We start from the raw sequence: 22,506 nt of genomic DNA, 5'->3' as shown, positions 1-22,506 counted from the left end.
TGTTGTTTAAGTGAGAAACCCTTGTTTATCTCTTTCACCACTGTTGTTGAACTTCTTTCCAAAATTGCCTTGAATTGGTCTGCTGTCTCCATTTTTATTGCCATGAAACTAGTCCATGCTATTGTCAGTTCTTGCTTGAATTGCTATACTTCTCTCCTAACTGGTCTTTAGGCTTCTCCTTTTCATTAAATTCATTTTTTGCATAGTGTCAAGGTGTAAATGTAAATAGAAACATGTTCTTAAAATATGATTGTGACTTCTCTTTGCATGTAGCAGTTCCTTATATTGATCTCATTTTCCTCTGTCTTCTTCACTTCTTGTGCCTGCTTACCTTTTGTCTGCTCACAACTCTTAAGCCTGGGGTCTTTTTTTTTTTTTTTTAAATCTGATATTTATTTATTTATTTATTTTTTTTTTATTTATTTATTTATTTTTATTGGTTGTTCAAAACCTTACAAAGCTCTTGACATATCATATTTCAAACATTAGTTTCAAGTGAGTTATGAACTCCCATTTTTACCCCAAATACAGATTGCAGAATCACATCTGTTACACATTCACATTTTTACATAATGCCATACTAGTGACTGTTGTATTCTGCTACCTTTCCTATCCTCTACTATCCCCCTCCCCCACCCCATCTTCTCTTTCTATCCCATCTACTCTAATTCATTTCTCTCCTTATTTTTCTTCCAATTCCCCTCACAACCTCTTTTATGTAGTTTTTTATAACAATGAGGGTCTCTTTCCATTTCCATGCAATTCCCCTTTTCTCTCTCTTTCCCTCCCATCTCGTGCCTCTGTTTAATGTCAATCTTTTCTTCCTGCTCTTCCTCCCTTCTCTATTCTTAGTTGCTCTCATTATATCAAAGAAGACATTTGGTATTTGTTTTTTAGGGATTAAGCCCGGGGTCTTTTTTAATGTTCTTTGAGCCTGCTTTTTCCCTCACCTGATTCTACCCAGAATACTCTTCCCCTCCTCTTTGTGGGGCTAGTTATCACTTAGGCCTTATCTTAAATACCATCTCCTTCTCAGGCCAGTAAGTACTGCTGCTGCTTTGAAATTTCAATTGTTTGTTTCTTTCATAATACATACCAGTTTGGATTTATTTTATGCCTTTTTCCCTTTTATTTGGTCTGTCTTCCCTGTTTGAGGGCAGAGACTTCATTTCTCTTGTTCGCTTTTGGATACCCAGCGCACAGTTAGCACTTAACAAATATTTGTTGAATGAATAAGTGAAAAGTGTGAATATTGCCATGTTCAGTTTTATGAATTTATATTTTTTTCCTTTTTAGTGTTTTAGCACATCTAGTTTTATAAATCCAGAGCATCTTATGTAAAGAAATTCAGGACTAATCTAAATAAGAATTTTTAGTAATAGAGATTAAAATAGCAGACAAACCTCTGTAATCCCAGCAACTCAGGAGGCTGAGGTGGAAGGATCACAGGTTCAAAGCCAGCTTCACCAACTTATTGAAAACCTCAGCAACTGAGTAAGACCCTGTTTCAAAATAAAATATAATAAGGTCTGGAATATAGATCAACAGTAAATGCCCAGTAAAAATAAAATAGCAGACTGAAGATAATAAATAGCAATAATGTCTCCAGTTCAGATTCTAATTTTTACCTAAGATTTTGATGAAGATCAAATCCTAGATATGAATTCATATAATTTGATGATTTTATATCAAATTTGCTAGGAATTTAGGAAGCAAGAAATCAAATTTTTTGCATGTTTGTTTCAGATATGATCATTCTGTTTCAAATGACAAAGCCCTAATGGTGCTAACTGAAGAACCACTACTTTATATTCCTCCTCCTCCTTGTCAACCCCTGATTAACACAACAGAATCTCTCAGGTAAGTATTATAAGTTGTTGTAAAATAAATAAGTGGGCTCCCATGATTAGCTTTGGAACCTAGGAAAGTCTTTGTTCAGATTTGCTGAGTGGTTGAATCTCTAAATTATTTGTTGGATAGCCACAGGCATATCAGCTGCTATGCAGTTGCCCTACTAGTCTGAGATAGATGATTATGGGTCTATTTAATATAATGGTTGCATATTGCAATATGTCTTATTTGAAAACTACAGAATGAAATTAATTAAAATTCCAGGGTAAGTGCTAAGCTTATGGGTAGTGACTTTCATAGCAGAAGGTACCTTTTTATTCAAATTAGAAAGACAATAATTTGAGGTTGTGTGGTTCTAGAGACAGTTTCCCATTATTGCACCTTTCTTGTATCGCCTTTTCTCTCAATTTTTTTTTTCCTGATTTTGGACATATCCTTGAGCCTTAAAAACTGCCTCCTTTTAAAATGTTAAATAGTACTCAGCTATAGTTAAATAAGGATAGTCTAACATATTTGCAACATCTGTAGAAAGTAAGCAAAATAAAGGGAAGTTTTATTGAATTGATCTTTTAAATTTCTACTATTGGAAAAATTTATTCCCCCCTCCCAGGTAGTTAGGTTTTCCTTCTCTCCAAAGGCATGATTTTCAAAGGCCTTAATATATTCTTTTGCAATAGGAGTCCTATGGATTGTTTTCTCCAGTGTCTTAGATATTTGTATATCACACAGCCCAAGAGAAAAAAAAAACACTTTGCATTCAATATTTATATTTGGCAAATACTTAGCTATGGTTTTCTTTAAATTTTGAATTTTTGATGGAGGAACCTACCATATAAAAATGCATATCTTATTAAATATTCAGTTAAGAATCTTAGTTATTCAAATCAAAGAGAAATACTGAGTAATTAGGCACTTGGAACACTCTTTGGAACCTACAGAATGATTAAATTCATTTCTCACCAGGAGATAAGAATTTTATTTCTGAGAAATATGTTTAATTGATTATCTGTTTTATAGATTAAATCATGAACTTCGAGGTTGGGTTCATAGACATGAAGTGGAAAGGACCAAGTCAAGAAGAATGACAAATAATCAACAGAAAACTCGTGTTCTTCAGGTTTGTTTCTACTTGTCTTGGAATAGTGATTGCTAATCATTGGAAGCTCTCTCCCTACCCTGCCACAGAGGTGGTATCTCTCCTGGAAGATATGGCAAGCTTAAGCTTTACCAACTTCTCATAGCTGCTCCTGGTGCAGCTTCATTGCCACCAATGTTCTTAGCCCAGGTTTTATGGCACTTGGTTTAAGTTTTATAATACTCATTTCCTGTGTTCAGGCATGATGCGCTTTCCTGCTCTCTTCTTCAAATTTGCTTCCGTCCAGGAGTTACTGTGCATGGATATCTTATCAAATATTTTTGGCACCACTGGTGTAATAAACAATACTTTTTGTTTCCTTACTTCTGAGAGCTCTTCAGAAATAGGGTATTAAAACATGGGACACATCAATGGAGGACATTTTTGAACATAGACAAGTGCCACTACTGGGTTTAATGACAGTGCTTACTCAGCTATTCAGTAAAGCTTCCATCTTAATCTTGTTTGCCACAAAGCACCATTTACAATCATTCATCATTCATCAGATATATGTTGCTACTTCTGAAGTGCTTAGACTAGCAACTGGCACAGTGTGAGTACCCAATAAACATTATCTGTGGTAGTGATAATGAGCCAGGAACTGTTCCAGACCCTGGAATACAGTAGCGAGTATAATAAAGTCTCTCCCCTTCTAGTGGGAGAACTAAACAATAAACAAATAAATGCACAGGTACCTCAAACTTAAGATAAATTCTCAAAAAAGTAAAGCGTGGTAGAAGGTTAGAATTTGAATTGAGAAATGAAAAGCTATTTTAGATTGAGTGGTCAGAAAAGGCTTCTCTGAAAAAGTTTCAATTTAATAAGGTATTGTCAAGATAATTAATGCTGGCTGTTAGAATGACCTTAAAATCTCCCTAGCTTAATAGAATAAAAACTTGATTTTTACAGTGTCTAACATAGTTCTCTCTCTTTTTTTTTTAAAGATAGAGTGAGAGAGAGAGAGGGGGGGGGAGAGAGAGAGAGAGAGAGAGAGAGAGAGAGAGAGAATTTTAATATTTATTTTTTAGTTTTTGGCGGACACAACATCTTTGTTTGCATGTGGTGCTGAGGATCGAACCCGGGCTGCACACATGCCAGGCGAGCACGTTACCCCTTGAGCCACACCCCCAGCCCCCTAACATAGTTCTCTAGAGTGGCTTTTCTCCAAATAGTGTCTTAGGGATCCATGTACCTTCTATTGTGTAGCTCCAACAACTTGATAACTTGAAATCTTTGTTTCTAGTTTTAAATGGTGGGAAGAGAGCTTGGAAGATAATACAAATGGTTTTAGGGATCAGGCCTGGACTTTAGCCACTGTTTAGTTGGCTAAAATTGTCATTTTGCCTAATTGACTATAAGAGAGACTGGGAATATGTAGCCTTCCTGAGTGCTCAGGAAGAAGAAAAAGTTGCAATGACAACATTGTTTTTACTATGTAGACAGAAAATGTTAGAGTAAACAATGTAAAGATTTAGGGGAAAATCTGGTGAAAGATCTTCTAGAGAGAGAAACAGCAAATGTAAAGATCTTTAAGAAGGAACAGTTTACTTCTGTAGGCAACATCAAGAAGTTGAGTAAGGTTGGAATGCATTGACTGAGGGAAGATGGTAGATGATATTAGAGAGACCTGCAGAGGTGAAATAATACGCAGTTTCATAGGCTGTGGTGAGAATGTTGGATTTCATCCTTGGCATGACGAAACACCATTGAAAGACTTGATTAGGGTAGTGACTTGACCTGATTTTTATGTGTGAATGTGTATATGGCAGGGTGAGGAGAGGGTTAGGGATTGAATCCAGGGCCTTTCATATATTAGGCAAGTGCTCTACCACTGAGCTACATCCACAGCTCCTGGTTTATGTGTATTTTTAAAGTCTTATTTGTCCTTTTTAGTTGTACAAGTATATTTTGACATATTTATACAAACATTGAGTTTGTCTTATTCTAATTAGGAGCCCAGTCTTCTGGTTGTACATGATGTGGGTATTCATTGTGGTGTGTTCATATATATACATAGGAAAGTTGTAACAGATTCATTCATTCCACTGTCTTTCTTTTTCCTATCTCTCTTCTTTTCATTCCCTTTTGTCTAATCCACTGAACTTCCATTCTCCCCTTACTCTCTCTTTATGTATGTTAGCATCCATATATCAGAGAAAACATTCAACCTTTGGTTTTTTGAGATTGGTTTATTTCACTTAGCATGATAGTCTCCAGATTCATCAGTTTACTGACAAATGTCATAAAGTCATAATTTTTTATGGCTGAGTAATATTCCATCACACACACATATACACACATATATATATGTATGTATGCATCTATATGTATGTACGTATGTATATTACATACACACACACACACACACACACACACACACCACATTTTAAAAAAATCTATTCATCTGTTGAAGGCACCTTAGGTTGGTTCCATAACTTAGCCTATTGTGAATTGAGCTGCTATAAACATTGATGTGGCTGCATCACTGTAGTATGCTGATTTTAAGTCCTTTGGGTATAAATTGAGGAGTGGGATAGCTGAGTCAAATCATGATTCTGAGGAATTTCCATACTGCTTTCTATAGTGGTTGCACCAATTTACAGTCTCTGGTGGGGAATGCAATGTATGGTGTACCCTTTTCTTCACATCCTCGCCAACATTTATTGTTACTTGTATTCTTGAAAATTGCCATTCTGACTGGAATGAGATGAAAATAGTGTCGTTTGCATTTCTTTAATTGCTAGAGATATTGAACTTTTTTTTCACATTTATTGAGTGACTGATCATATTTCTTCTCTGTGAAGTGTCTGTTCAGTTTCTTTGCTCATTTATTGATTGGGTTACTTGGTTTTTGAGTTCTTTAAATATCCTCTAGTTGCAGGTTGCAAAGATTTCTCCCATTCTGTAGACTCTCTCTTCATGTTCTTGATTGTTTTCTTCGCTGTGAAGAAGTTTTTTAGTTTGATTCCATACCCTTTATTGATTTTTGATTTTACTTTTTGTGCTTTAGGAGTCTTATTGAGGAATTCAGTTCCTAAGCCAAATGATGGAGTTTTAGACTGACATTTTCTTCTAGTAGGCACAGGGTTTCAGGTATTTGATCCACTTTGAGTTGAGTTTTGTGCAGGGTGAAAGAGGTTAAATTTCATTCTGTAACACATGGATTCCATTTTTCCCAGCACCATTTGTTGAAGAGGCCATCTTTTCTCCAATGTATGTTTATGGTGCCTTTGTCTAATAAGAGATAATTGTATTTATGTGGGTTTTCTCTGTTTCTTCTATTCTCTTCCATTGGTCTTGTCTGTTTTGCTATTACTATAGCTCTATTATATAAATTAAGTTCTAGTATGGTGAGCCTCATCCTTCGCTTTTCTCACTAAAGATTGCTTTCACTATTCTGGGCCTATGATTTTTCTAAATGAATTTAATGACTGCTCTTTCTATTTTTATGAAGAATGTTATAGGGATTTTAATAGGAATTGCATTAAATCTGTATAGCACTTTTGATAGTATGATCATTTTGACAATATTAATTCTGCCTATCTGAGAACATGGGAAATCTTTCTATCTTCTAAGGTCTTTTTCAATTTCTTTCTTTAGTGTTCTGTAGTTTTCATTGTAGTGGTCTTTGACCTCTTTTGTAAGATTGAATCCCACGTTTTTTTTGGTTTTGTTTTGGCTTGGTTGTTTTTGAGGCTAATGTGAATGGGATAGTTTTCCAAAATTTTCTTTCCACTGATTCATCATTAGTGTATCTCGCCCACGTCCCGTGCCCCGTGGTGGAATTTAGGTCTCCTCTACATGAAGTGGGCTAGACGTGAAATTAAGCTAAGAAAAAAAGGCAGAAAAGAAATACACTAGAGAAAGTAATTGTGAAAAGGGAGGGTAGGACGGCTCTTCAATCTTAGAGGTCGAGCTTCCACACTGGAAAGAGAGCGAGAGCCTGCAGTTGCTTTGTTATATGGGGGAACCTTCAAAGGTTTTCCATAGAGTGTTTTTATGCCAAATAAAGCAGGAGGTGGGTTGTCCAGCTCCCAGTGGGTTATGCCCAACTCCAGAGCTATAAGATCTGTCTCCCTAGGGGAGCAAAGACAGAGGTCAGTGTTTTGCACAATCCATTAAGTGGGAGGAGCCACAAAAGAGCTTGCAATGCTAAATCAAAATCTCCTTGGCTCAAGGCCCAGTGAAGATGTTCAAATAGCTCAGGGGTGGCTCCCCTCAGATGTATAGGAACACAGTTGATTTCGGTTGTTCATTTTATATCCTGCTACTTTGCTGAATTCCTGTACGAGTTCTAGCAGTTTTCTGGTGGAATTTTTTGAGTCTTCTAAATATAGAACCATGTTCTCGGCTGACAGGAATGTTTGAGCTCTTCTTTTCCTATTCATATCCTTTTAATTTCTTTCTTTTGCCTAATTGCTTTGGCTAGAGTTTCAAGGATTATTTTGAATAGGAGTGGTGAAAGAGGGCATCCCTGTCTTATTCCAGTTTTAGAGGAAAAGCTTTCAGTTTTTCTCCATTTAGAATGATATTGCCCTTTAGTTTAATGTATATAGCTTTTACAATGTTAAGATATATTCTTCTTATCCCTAGTTTTTTTCTAGTGTTTTGAATATAAATGGATACTGTGTTTTGTCAAATGTTTTTTCTGCATCTATTGAGATAATCATGTGATTAGTGTCTTTAAATCTGTTTATGTGTTGAATTACATTTATTGATTTCCATATGTTGAACTAACCTTGTATCCCTGGGATGAAACTCACTCAATCATGGTGTGGTATCTTTTTAATATGTTTTGTATGAGATTTGCCAGTATTTTATAAGAATTTTTGCGTCTGTATTCATCAAGGATATTGGTCTGAAGTTTTCTTTTCTTGATGTGTCTTTGGTTTTGGTATTAGGATGATACTAGCCTCATAGAATGAGTTTGGAAGGGTTCCCTTCTTTTCTAGTTCATGGAATAATTTGAGGAGAATTGGTGTTATTTCTTTTTTGAAGGTCTGGTAGAACTCAGCTGAGAATTCATTCAGTCTTGGGCTTTTCTTTGTTGGTAGGCTTTTGATGGCATATTCAATTTCATTGCTTGGAATTCATCATTTCTGTGCCCTCTTGATTCAATTTGGGGAGGTCATATGTCTTTAGAAATTTGTCCTAACTTATATTTTTAAAAGATCATTCCAGCTGCTATACAAAGTAGACCATGGTGTGGGGGTATGAATGGAAATAGGGAGGCCAGTTAAGATGCTATTTCGGTAATCTAGATAAGAGATCTGTGGAGCCTGTACTTGTGGGGTAGATATGGAGCTAGAGGAAAGCACTTGGATGTCAAATATATTTTGAAAGTAGAGCTGTTAGAAATTGTTGCTGTAAAATAAAAAGGAATTAATGGAAATTCCTACGTGCTAAGTACTAGTTGAACAGAGATGCCATTATTGATAACAAGATTGGGGAAAGAGGAACTGGAGATAGGAGTGTAAGAAACTAAAAAGGAAAAAAGAGAGAGTGAGGCATTGAGCCCTGGGCCAACTCCAACATTAGAGGCTGAAAGAGAAAGAAGAACTAGCAATTGCGAAGTAAGATGAGTGACTGACCAATAAGATAGGAGAAAATGCAGGATTGTGGTACCCCAAACCCCAAGCAAAGAATGTCTTAAGAAGGAGGTATATGATTAATCATTACAGTGGTCAAGAAATGTTAAGATGATGACTAAGAAATTATCATTAAAATCAACCATTAGAACTTGATTGATGAAAGTTGTTTCATTATAGTTGTGATGATAAAGGCCTCACTTCGAAGCCTTTGTGGGAAATGATACGATATGAGAAAATGGAAAAGAGTATTTTAGGATCATCTCCATAAGTGTAAATAGAGAAATAGAGTAGCTACAGGAATCAAGAAAGAGGTTTTATTTTTAGATAGAAGATATGACACCAGGTTTGCATATTTATAGATAGGCTAATGGAAACATCTTAACTATTTGATTTTTTTGGAGACTTAACTGTAAGCAGCATGTGATTTGTTCAAAAGCATATTAAAATTATATTAAGAGACATAGATTTTGCCATTATAGAACTGTTTTCATCAATAATGTGAGCATTCATGTTGGTGAACTCAAACTCTGACTTTCTGAGATTCTGTGATTATCAAGTATGTGCTTAGATGATCTATTATCTAGTATGTGCTTAGATAATCTATTATGATTCTACTATGTGCTTCTCTGGCCCTCTCCAATACCTTTTCTTCTCCTACTATGGCAATTGTATCGGTTGTTAGTACTTTTAGGGGCTACCGGGTGGTCAGTATATGCCGTGGGTACCTCATAGCCCCCATCCTGCTTACTGGCATTAGACTGCAGAATTTGGTACTGCAAAACTCTTGTCTGCTAAGTCTTACACATCAGCTGCTATCATGGCTAGAGAAAAAATTAATTTTATTTTGCTTTCTAAGTCTTGTACAAGGCACATTTTATTGTCAGAACCTAAGTTATATCCAGAACCCTGCTGACAAAAGAGTTTAAATAATATGGTTTTTAGACTTCCATCTTTTGCAATACAGGGGAAGAGCACAGGAGGCAAAAATAGGTAGTTGCCAGTAGATAATACCACATAGCTGCTATAGTGTTCTGTATGAAAAATTAGATTCAAATTCTTGGCCTTAATGAGGATTTTTTGTTTGTTTTGTTTTGTCTTATCTTTAGATACAATTTGTCATATTATCCTGTTCATTAGATTAAAAAATAACGTATTTACTGTGGAAGGGGTTTGTTCTTTAATCTTAAAGGAATTCCAACACAAGACAAATAATTTTATTTTAGTTTTATAGTCTTTGTTCATTTAGAGAAGATTTGTAACTTAAAGTCTTGTCTCTTTCTCTATTTGGGGTGCATATCTTACTGTAGGGGGCTTAGATCATGGTCAGAATTGTAGGAATCTTAGGTATTACCAAAAAAGGAATGGCAAGGATGAATCTATATTTATCCAAGCAAAAGAAGTTCTCCATTAGAGGAACAGAAAGATCATTCTGCTTGTACTGTTGTCGATTCTAAAGCATGTAAAAATTCCTTTGATTCTCTTCCATAGGGTAGAGAGCCTGAAATTGCTCCTTTTATCTTCTTTTTTTATTTCAACTTTCTTTTTCCTCCAGATTACCTCTTTCAAATGCCACAAGGAGTCAAAAGTCTTATAAAATATTTTGCAACTCTGGCAAATTGACATTTATTTGAAATTTCTGTTGCTTTTAAATATTATGTCTTTGATTTGACACATCCTCTCTCATAATCTTACCCTCTTCCTAGAATATGAGTTGTTAGAAAAGGTGCAGGGACAAATTAATGAAAATATCTTTCAAAATGAAGGCAAAATAAAGATATTTTCAGATAGACAAAAAGCTGAGAAAATTGGTATCCAGAAAACCCAAACTGTCAGACATTCCCAAAGTTTTTTAGACTAAGAAAAATGATAACACATAGAGGAAGGAAGGATACAAGAATAAGTAATATCTTATTACTAATAAAAAGCAGGCTTAAAAAATCTGTGTGCTTTGTATGTTTAAATGTTTTTAAAAGAGTATTGTCCTTTTAAAGCAAAAGGAAAAATGGTTGTGAGGTTAATATTTAATAAAAGAATACAAAGATGAATGGGTAAATAGAATTATACTGCTAAGCAGGGGTCTGCAGTGGAGCAAACTATATTATAAGCATTTATGAATATGTCCAAATTAACCCCACTAGTATGTATAACTATAACACACTAATAAAGGATTTTTTCAAAAAGAATTATACTGCTAGAATTTTATATTGTTCAAATACTATTTCAAGGTACATTGTGATTAACTTAAAGTGGATAGTACTATGTATGTACTATTTTTCCCCTATACATACTTAGCTCTAATAAAGGTTAATTTATAAATTAGGCACAATAAGAGACAAACTACAATAACTAACATTAAAATAGAACAATTGTAAAAATATACCGTAACAAAATTGCCAGCATCACTACTCTTGTGCTTTTAGGCCATTATTAGGTAAAATAAAGGTTACCTGAACACAAGACATATAATACCATGACAAGTTGATCTGACAACTGAGATGACTACTAAGTGAAACAGATAAATAGTGAATACAGCATGTCCAGGGTAGGATGGAGCTGGAAGGCTTGAGATTTTATAACACTGCTGAGAATAGCACAGAATTTAAAATATATGGATTATTTTTTTCTGGAATATTCCCTTGAACATTTTTTACCACAGTTAACCATGGATAACTGGAACAATAGTTAGCAAAATCATGGATAATGGAGTCCTAAGACAGCTAAAAAGCCAATACAAGAAATATAAATGGAATTGAACTAGTTTAATGAAAAGAGGATAGGAAAAGAAAAACAAAGAACAAAAAAATGAGAAATAGAAAGCACAAAAATAAACAAATGCCAGGAGATGTATAATTAAACAATTATTTAAGCCACTGATTGGGTAGTGTAATAATAGTAATATGTCTTTGAATTCTGATACCTTTACCAAATTCTTCTGAAGATCAGCTTACAAAACTGCCAGGAAGTAAAACAAGGTCACAGACGCATGTTAAAGAAAGGTTTCTAGTGTAGCATGTGTGGACTACTGATGGTTCCAGATTAAACTGGTTTCTTGCCAAGTGAGTCATCAGTGAGATCTCTTTAATTACAAATAGTCCATAAATGTATTGGTGTGAATATATTTGTGTTTAAGTAAACAATGGGGATCTAGTTTCATTTTGGATTTTTCATACTGCTTAGGAACTTTTCATTGATAAACATAATTATTTTAGATAAATTTAAGTTGTGATGTGTCCAGTAATACTTGTATAGCTTGTTCATAAAACCTGTGCTTGGTCTAAACTTCTGTTCTTTTTCTTTAAACTCTATATGGGTAAGTGCTTTGAGTGTCTTAATCTCCAAGAGCCACATCTCTGTGAAACTGTGAGCTAAAGGGTTTGGATTTTTATGCTGATGTTTAATTACATGAGCTTAATTTGTCACAACATCCATAGAAAAACCAATATGAATTCTTTAATACATATAAATGTAGAATAAGACAGCATAGGAATAGCATCATATAATTTCACTATATGGCATTAGACCTTTTTTTTTTCTTTTTCTCTTTCAGGGTGCTCTAGAACAGGGCTCAAATTCTCAGTTGATGGCTGTCCAATACACAGAAACCACTAGTATCAGGTAAGAAAGTATCAAGAAGCTTTTGGCCAGGGAATTTAAAATAGCTTGTGTTTTAGTAAAGTTGAAATTCATAGTTCTTTTTTACCTTAATTTGTCTTAATCTGTGCCTTTCGTATTAATTCATATAAAATATACTACTTCTAAAAAATACTACTTCTGAGTAAAGTCAGATAATTTCTAAGGATAATCTCTCCTCAGTCTCTTAAATGCAGATTTAGTCAGAATGCTGTTCAGTTGTAATTTTATTGAAAATCTTAAAAACACATAGCTCCCCTCTCCTTGATTTGCCTCTATTTCATAAGCCTAAGCGAGGGGAATATTGTTTTTCACTGTTCTATGCAGAGGTCTTGCTGGATGCTTTATTCATTTTTATCTTTAAATCCATATAATAATTTGAAGTATATTTTATATATGAAAAACTGGGCAAGTCATTAATTTTTTTTTGTAATTTTTCATTGTCATAGAACCAAGTGCCAGAACCAGAATTCAGACCCTAGCATTTGACATAAAATTCCCTTTTCACTACACAATAGTACTTAAGATTTTGAAACAATTCAAAGAAAGTACTATACCTAGGAGTATCTTCACTAATCCATCCCATGTATTGATTCTTGATTTTATTTCTTGTACTAGGAGTCTTACTAAGGAAGTTGGAGCCTAATCTGACATGATGAATTTTGGGCCTATTTTTTCTTTTATTAGGCACAAGGTCTGTGGTCTAATTCCTAGGTCCTTGGACCTCTACAAACTACAGAATGCTAAAGAAAGAAATTAATGAAGTCCTTAGAAGATTGAAAGATCTCCCTTGTTCTTGGACAGACAGAATTAATATTGTCAAAATGATCATACTACCAAAAGCACTATACAGATTTAATGCAATCCCAATCAAAATCCCAATGACACTTCTCATAGAAATAGTAAAAGCAACTATACTACAGAGCAATAATAACAAAAATGGCATTGTATTGGCACCAAAATAGATTTGTAGACCATTGGTACAGAATACAGGACACAGAATCAAACCCACATAAAAACAGTTATCTCATACTGGACAAAGGCACCAAAAGCAAATACTGGAGAAAAGATGGCCTCTTCAACAAATTGTGCTGGGAAAACTGGAAATCCATATGCAATAAAATGAATTAAGCATTTTCTTTCACCATGGCATAGTATTTTTTCATTAGTTAAAAATGTTTTTAATGAGTTACAGTCCATTCTCACTCATGGATCATCTTACTTATGGATTTTATATTTGCTTAATTGCTAAAATTTATTTGTAGCTGGGCACGATGGCACACACCTGTAATCCCAGCAAGTCAGGAGGCTGAGGCAAGAGATCAAGATTTCAAAGCTGGCCTTAACAATTTAGCAAGGCCCTACGCTACTCAGTGAAGCCCTAAGCAACCAGCAAGACCTTGTCTCTAAATCAAATTTAAAAATGTGGCTTACTGGTTAAGCACCCCTGGGTTCAATCCTTGATACCAAAATATAAATAAATGAAAATAAAAGTTATTTGTAACCCCCAAATAATACAGCATTTTGAAACATGCATAGATATTCTAAGGTAAGGTTAAACCAGACAACCTTTTACCTTCTTGTTTCACTATTTAGTATATACAAGGTCCTTTTTGTAGTTCATTTAGTGTCATGTTTTTCATATTTTTATACCTTTTATTGGCAACTGTCCTGTTTAAAAGGGCCCCAAACATATTGCTGAGGTGCTGTCTAGTGTACCTAAGCCTACGAAGGGTCCAAGGTATTATAAAGTTTTATTCAGGCATGAGCTACCATGCTTTTGGCTGTAAGTTCAATGTTTATTAAAGAAAGTGTCCTTAAACAAAAACATGCATAAAATGAGGTTACATATTTTTTTTAAGATTTTTTTTAATATTTATTTATTTTTTGGCGGACACAACATCTTTGTTTGTATGTGGTGCTGAGGATCGAACCCGGGCCGCACTCATGCCAGGCGAGCGCGCTACCGCTTGAGCCACATCCCCAGCAGAGGTTACATATTGAATGACAAAAATATAATCATCTTTCAGAGGCTTACATTAACCCAATCCTGTATTTATTTGTCTTAGGATTCACTAATTCATTGTTAGTGGTGACTCTTTAGAATATATCTACCAGAAATAACAAGAATTGTCTGTATATCCAAAATACTGTAATCAAGCACTGTCTAATGAGCAAATGCAGTTATTTCAAAGGAAGATCTTTTTTAAAAATTTTTTGAAGTTATCGATAGAACTTTATTTATTTATATGTGGTGCTGAGAATTGAACCCAGTGCCTCACACATGCTAGGCAAGCGCTCTACCACTGAGCTATCACCCCAGCCCCTCAAAGGAAGAACTTATAGCTCATTTATAGTTTCCATTTAGGTCAATCTTTTTCTCTCTTAAGTTAATAATATTTGATTGATAATAAAAGTTTTTCTCTTTGGAGAAGAATGAAGCATTATAGGGTCCCATTCATTCTTCTGAGTGTTGGTTTATTGTGTTCAACACTAAAGACTGAAAATATTATTAAGAACTACTTAGTATCATTTGAGTATATCTTTTCACATATGATATAGTTTGAGGTATTATTAAAGTTTGGCATTAATTTATCAAGGTGCCTATATGGTGCTTTTCATGTCAGTAAGCTAGCACTTGTGGAATGACTCCTATAGAACAGGACTCATGCTTGGTCATTTACATAGATGACATCTCTGACCCCATTAAAAATCCTCCAAGGCTTCTGTGGTTATATTCATTTTATTCATGAGGAAACTGGGGTTACTCAGAGAGATCCATACCCTGAAGAATGTCCACGCAGGTAGACCAAGAATTCAAAACCAGGTGTATTTGTTTCTAAACCTAGATTCTTTTCATTTTTGTTGTAGCCTCATTGGCAAGATCACCTTTGTATATTTGACAGAATGGTGAAAAATAACATTTCTTCAGACTTAATTTTCATTATAAAACTTTTTAAATCATACAAACTTATGCAGAAATCTTTGGTTTTGATAATTTAAAAAAAATTTACATGTTTTACAGTATATTTGACCATATGTTATATTTTAGAACCTTGATTCAGAAATGAGAATTTTAGAACTGGACCTTATAAATATCCTAATTTTGGGTTTTTCAAAATGTTACTTTAATGGATGTAGCTCAAGTGGTAGCGCACTCGCCTGGCATGCGTGCGGCCGGGTTCGATCCTCAGCACTACATACAAACAAAGATGTTGTGACCGCCGAAAACTAAAAAAAAAAAAAAAAAAAAAAAAATATATATATATATATATATATATATATTTATATTTATATATATATATATTTATATATATATATTAAAAAATCTCTCTTTCTCTCTCTCTCTCTTTAAAAAAAAAAGTTACTACCAAACATCTGCACTTGCATGTTTATTGCAGCCCTTTTCACAATAGTGAAAAAATGGAAACAAGCTAATTGTATGTAATGAATAAATGAAGAAAATATGGTCTGTATACATAATGGGATATTATTCATCTATAAAAAGGAAATCCTGTTATTTGTGACAACATGACTGGAACTGGGGAACATTCAGGCACAGAAAGAACAAATACTGCATTGATCTTGTTTATATATGGAATCTGAAAACTGATCCCATGGAAGTTGGGAATAGAATGGTGATTACCAGATGCTGGGGAGAACAGGAGGGAAGGATAGATGGGGAAAGGTTGATCAATGGGTACTAAGTCACAGTTAGATAAGAGAAATAAGTTTTGGTGTTCTGGTGTATAGAAGAGTGACTATAGCTAATAATTATGTACCGTGTATTTCAAAAAGGCTAGAAGAGTATTTTAAAAAAATTATTTATTCTAATTTGCTATACATGATGGCAGAATGCAGTTCATTTCATATTACACATATAGAGCACAATTTTTCAAGTCACTGATTATACACAAAGTATTTTCACACCATTCGTGTCTTCATCCATGAACTTAGGGTAAAGATGTCTAACTCATTCCACCATCATTCCTATTCCATCACACCCCTCTTTTCCCTTCCTCCCCTTTGCCCTAACTATAAAATGCCGCAGTCCGGCTGCAGCAGAATAACTGGGGGGTGACGAATAACTTGTGTACGTTGATATAGCAGGAGAGGGAGCCGTTTATTATAGGACAACAGAGCTATTTATACATTTTGCACAGCTTATCTTAATTAGCATAAACTAGATACATCAGTCAACCAATAAGGAATCTCCACACTTAATAGCTCGCTTTTGTTACTTCTCAAACCACTCCCTCTGACATTTTGCCAGGCACCATCCAGACTTGTTTACGAACTCTAACATTTCTCTGGCAAAATACCAGGTGTTATTTTTGACTTATTTACAGACCTTAACAATTTAACAATAAAATTCCTCCATTCCTCCCATGCTTCCCACCCCATGGTCATTATGAGTCAGCACCCTCATATCATATTCAGCCTTTGGTTTTTGGGGATTGGCTTATTTCACTTAGCATTATATTCTCCAACTCCATCCATTTATCTTGCCATGATTTTAGAATAGAGTATTTTGAATGCCTTTACCATAATGAAATGATAAATGTTTGAGGTGATAAGTATGCTTACTCTGGTTTGAACATTATAACAATGTACACATGTATCAAAACATCACATGGTGCCCCAGAAATATGTGTAATTTTTATGTATCAATTTAAAATAATTTTTAAGAAGTAAAAAAATGATTTCTATAATGCTACTGATTTTTTGTTGAAAAGACTCTTATAATTCAGACATAGACTTAAGAGTAGAAAGTATTTTTGGGAGGATTAGACATTTTTTACTTGTTAACACTCTACCTTTTTCTTACTTTAGTAGGAACTCAGGGAATGAGCTACAAGTGTATTATGCTTCACCCAGAAGTTATCAAGACTTCTTTGAAGCCATCCGCAGAAGGGGAGATACATTTTATGTTGTGTCCTTTCGAAGGGTAAGTTCATTTTGAAAAAATATGCAAATATTTGTAGGTACTTACTGTGTATAAGACATTGGGCTGAATATTGTTGGAGATAGAAAGATGTGAGAGATAGGAAGCAATATAGAATAAATATGTGAGTGGAATACTCTCAGTGCTATATATATGCTTGACTTTGAACTGTTTAGCATCATGAAGGCACACATGGAATTAGACTATGACTGTATATTTAGAAAATATAAGCTGTGTATTGATTTTTATTCTCAATTATCCCTATAACCATACTATTTGTTTATAATCAAAGGTAAAGTAAAAGCATAAACATTTCATATTTAGGCTTTTAAAGCCAATTTCCATTTGGTTATTGAGGAATTTAAGATGAATGTAGGTTTTAGATGAATTAAAGATGAATCACGGACTCATTAACATATTGTGGAATGTTTAGATCTGTGTTCTAGGGAATCTCTATTCCTCTTTCTTCAGTATTTACTTTATTAGTGAAGAATACATTAGATAATCATTTAGGTTATGCAAATGTAAATGTTTATACTAACATGGCTGAATTTTACAGATGTTAGACTAAATGGAAACAAATGTATAGCTATTTACATTCCATTTACCTTTCCTACAAAATGACAATATATTCTTCATAGAGGTGCCATGTGAATATCTCTAGAGTACTATATGTTAAACCAGAAACATACAAGTGACTTGGAATTCCTCAATGGTTTATAACCTAAGCCTTCCTTCCTTTTTTTTTTTTTTTTGTCTTTTTTTTTTTTTTAAAAAAAGAATATGGGGGGATGTATATGGCTAGAAGTAAGTTTATACTAACAATAGAAATAAATAATTCATTCTCTGATTATTGTTGCTACTCACTATTACTAAAATTCTCAGTTACTAGTAATTTTTTTCCTAAACTATAAATATCTAGCAGCTCAGTATTTTAGGGCAAAAAATTTTGGCATTTGTAGATTAGGTAGATAAAATGTTTTATATATTTTTAGTTATTATTCAGATATCCTAAGATATCTGGAATTCTTTAGACATGGCATCTTATGATCTTTGCCTTTTGATTGGATTCCTTATGCTCACCTTATTTGCTCAGACAGTTTGTGTATTTCTAAAGTTCCTTTTTAGCAGCAAGAGGGCAGCTAAGAACAGGGTTTCAGCAAGACTTCAACTGTATTGACTGATAAGTATTTACTATTGATATAATTGTTTAAAATGGGGAGGGAATATACTTTTAAAAAAGGTGTCTACCACTATGTGGAGACTGATGGATGTTAAAACAAATGCATTAAAATGTATGTTATGGAGGTTACTACGGAACAATATTTTTAACACTCAAGTAGTCAAATAGTTTCCTTTTATTGTTTAATAGTTCAGGACACTTTATTAGTTGATGAAAGCAGTATAATGTATATAAGAAATAACAGTTGTGAAACCATGGATTGAAGTCATGGTTAGTATTTTCTGGGGAAGAAAAAAAGTTATTTTAATAGATATAAAAATATTTTTATATTTAATAGAAATAAAAATAGGTATAAAAATAGATATAAAATATTTCTTAATAGAAAAAATATTTTTATAAAAGAAGATGTGCAGAGTTCTTTTTAAATAATTTTTTATTCTAATTTGCTATATATGACAGCAGAATGCATTACAATTCATATTACACATACAGACAAAATTTTTTCATATCTCTGGTTGTATACAAAGTATATTCACACCATTAATGTCTTCATAGATGTACTTAGGATAATGATGTCTATCTCATTCCACCGTCTTTCCTGTGCCCTCTCCCTTTCCCTCCCACCCCCTTCAGAGTTCTTTTTTTTTTTTTTTTTTAATAGACAAGTTGCACTTTCCAGCATGTGGGAAAAGCTGTTTCTCATTAGTTTACTGTGAAAAGTACTGTTAGAAAATTAATGATTTCCACTCCTACCCTTTAATGTTCAGGCAGACTTTTGAGACTGTCTCAACGTTTTGTTTAGATTGTTTACTAATTGGTGATTTATCACTTTTTAGCATTTTATGTTAAAGAAAAAGTAAGTATAGACCCAGATAGCAGAGTTACTAAACAATAGTCTTGCATTTTTTCTTAACTGTAGGAGAAAGGGAGTGAATTTTATTGTGATGACTTTAAATTATGTCATGAGACAGGAATTTGGTTCTTAAATACCTTGATTGTTCTTTTTGCTCTTGTTGAAATGAAAATGAAAGAAGTAATGAATTACTTCATTCTTGGTCTTTTCTAAAATACTTTCCTAAAATGCAAGTGGCATTACTTGTGCAGGGGGGATGTAGACTTTTTCTCCCACTTAGGTTATTAATTTCATTGGCAGAAATTAGTATAATGGAAATTCACAAATGCAGAACTTCTGAAGCCTCAAGTTTCTGCTTTGCAGGAACTGGACATTAATAACAACCAATAAACAAGCCATATTTTTATATTGAATATATATTTTAAAATGTTTTAATAACTGGAAAAAGTAGAAGTAGCCATTGACTGTTCACTGTACCATTATTTAATAAATAAAGTCTCTCCCAAACTTACATTCCCTCATGCCCGACATTCCTGTACCTTTAATCTCATTACAGTTGAGCTGCTGACATTATTTCTCTAATGTAGACACACTCTTGGATAACTGCTGAGCTCCTGGTATAGGTCAGCAATAAAGAATGCTTATGTACCCAGACATTTTGACAAAGGCCCAAAAAGTTTTCTGTTCTTTCGATTTTTTTTAAGTGTTTTTACCTCTAGCTCAGTATTCATAACTTGTTTCCCTCTAACTACCTTGTCTTTTCCCTTTATCTTTTAAATGTATTAAAACATTTAATATGATTTGGAGTACTGGGGATGGAGAATAACTTTTTTCTCAAACTTCCAAGTCACTTTGAACATGTCATAACTGATAACATGAAGAAGAAAAAAGCTAAATAATATTTTTTTTCTTAATGTGTTTTTATGATGGTCTTTTTAGAGAGGGAGAGGATATTAAAGAATATAACAATAATTTCAAGAGCATGAAACAAAAATATTCAGAAAAGCTCAAGTAAAGTTAGATAAGAAAGTGATTCAAGAGAGAGGAAAAAAGAAAACATTGAGAAGAAAGGTAGGGAAATATATTAGTTTGTCTATCATTTCAATAAAAATTTTAATTTTACCCTTAGATGCTTCTTTCTTATGTAGTAGTATCTAGAGAAAGGATTTAAAAAAATCTTTCTAGGGTTGTTTCTTATTAAGAATGGACTCTTGGACTGGGATTGTGGCTCACTAGTAGAGCGCTTACATACCTTGTATAAGAGACTGGGTTTGATCCTCAGAACTGCATAAAAATAAAATAAAGGTATATTTAAAATGCAATAACAACAACAAAAAGAATTGATTCTCTTTGATTCAGTTGGCTCTGAATGTCTGTTTGCCAATATATCCCTACTCATTTGATATTTCTTTTTCAAATGAGATTGATGCCTACTTTTGGAAATTTTTATTTATTTATTTTTAAGTTTTCTGTCCTACAAATAAAGAGTAAACACTTGAAAGTATCTTTTCATCTATTTCAAACACTTGCATAATAAAAGAGGAGAACCTGAGTTACAGATAGATAAATGCCTGCCTCGAAGATGTTTGTTTCTCCCTCTTTCCAGGTATTTCATGTATTCTAGGTATAGTAATATACCATATTTGAGCATTTCACTCCTTTTTGGTCACTTACAAAACATTTATTAGCATTTCATATATAGGTATGGATTCTAAGGAGAACCTTAAATAATAGGGACTTACTATAGGATATGTAGAAATTGAAGAAGCACAGAGGATTGGCTCAGCAGCCAAATAGTCCCTCTGTGCTTACACTGTATACACTGGAAGGTACACAAGTCCTCATGGAGAATTGAAATAATAACTTGTTGTAACTCCTTATTCAACATCAGGCCCAGCGATTCTACTTTAGTCTTTTTCACACGTTGCTGATTCAAACTTTAAAAAGTGGTCACCGTCTCATATGAAGGAATACTATGGCAGTCTTGGCTCATGCTTCATGTTCCATTCATTTGTGACCAGGAAATAGGGTTGGTTTCGTTAAAGATGTTCTCTTGCTTTGTAAGCTAGCAACTTTAAGCAGAAGGAAGAGCCTGGGGCCACTCTTCTGGGCTGCTGTGGTGGGTCCTTATACTTCATGAACTTTATTATACCACACAACCTATATTAGTACTATTTTTAAAATTCTTTCTTCTGTTGGTTCCTAATTCATCTAAAAGGCTCATCTTCTTATCTATTTTTTAAGCCTCTTAAAGATGGGAAGTGTCATGCTTCTTTTTTGTGGCAGGGGGCGGATACCAGGGATTGAACTCAGAGGCACTTGACCACTGACCAACATCCCCAGCCCTATTTTGTATTTTATTTAGAGACAGGTCTCACTGAGTTGCTTAGTGCCTCACTTTTTGCTGAGGCTGGTTTTGAGCTCAAGATCCTCCTGTCTCAGCCTCCCGAGCTGCTGGGATTATATGTGTGTGCCACTGTGCCAGGCATGTCATATGCTTCTTTATTAGCACCCTTACACTCAGCACAATTCTTGCCACTCAGAATTGTTTTAAGCAAATTTCGAGGAGAGAAGTCACAGTGATGAAAATTCATTGATTTTCATGATCATTTAAAAGCTGTTTTCCCATTGTTTTGTTTAAAAAAATTTGAATCTATTTTGCTGATTCAAGTAACATAAGCAGTGCAAAATCCCACAGAAAGTTTAGTTAGTGATGACTTCTCCTTTGTTCAATTATGGTTTCACTAGTCAGGGATGAATCAGCTTTTTTTCTTTTCTTAATCTTGAGAACTAAAGAAATCACTTAAGTGAAATGTTTGACAGCCTTCTACATCAATAGGTAGAACTTGGAGGTACATTCTTATTTTTAAATATTTGATGGGAGCAATTTGAAAGGGATTGTTGTTAGACCTCACTGCTTTTTTTTGGTGGGTGGTGTTTAGTATCTGTATAAATTCAAGCCACATGAGTCAGAAACTTGAAATTTAGGACAGACTCTAGGAAATCCTCTGATAATTGCAAAAAGGTTGACTAGTGATGTTATTTGTTCAAAATGTTTGCCAAAGGTTTATTCCCATGGTTGGCCACCGAAAAAATCTCATAGAAAACAATATTTCCTAAATTAATGCCTAGATTAATATCTAATACATGCAGAAAGGCATGTTTTTCTAATGCATGCTATTTCTAAGAAATTTATGTTTACTTATATATATCCTGTATAAATGATATATACACAAAACAATTGTTATATATTTTTGTGCACCCACGTATGTGCATGACAGTATGTGTCTAAAATCTTCATAGGCAGGCAGATTTGCC

At 33.9% G+C, this 22,506-nt stretch overlaps 1 protein-coding gene across 3 annotated transcripts in view; it reads left to right on the top strand.

Annotated features, from left to right (window-relative positions):
* Window positions 1–22,506, top strand: part of Atf6 (activating transcription factor 6) — a 208,009-nt gene that overhangs the window by 87,458 nt on the left and 98,045 nt on the right. For all 3 annotated transcript variants that reach the window (XM_077791002.1, XM_077791001.1, XM_077791003.1), the window contains 4 exons: window positions 1,747–1,860; window positions 2,869–2,968; window positions 12,125–12,192; window positions 17,041–17,155. In XM_077791002.1, the coding sequence (XP_077647128.1) occupies window positions 1,747–1,860; window positions 2,869–2,968; window positions 12,125–12,192; window positions 17,041–17,155 (397 nt within the window). The remainder of the gene's footprint in view (window positions 1–1,746; window positions 1,861–2,868; window positions 2,969–12,124; window positions 12,193–17,040; window positions 17,156–22,506) is intronic.

Source organism: Urocitellus parryii, chromosome 11 (assembly GCF_045843805.1).
Source record: "Urocitellus parryii isolate mUroPar1 chromosome 11, mUroPar1.hap1, whole genome shotgun sequence".
Taxonomy (NCBI): domain Eukaryota; kingdom Metazoa; phylum Chordata; class Mammalia; order Rodentia; family Sciuridae; genus Urocitellus; species Urocitellus parryii.
The sequence above is the reverse complement of the archived record's forward strand: the minus strand, read 5'-3'. Positions and strand labels throughout refer to the sequence as shown.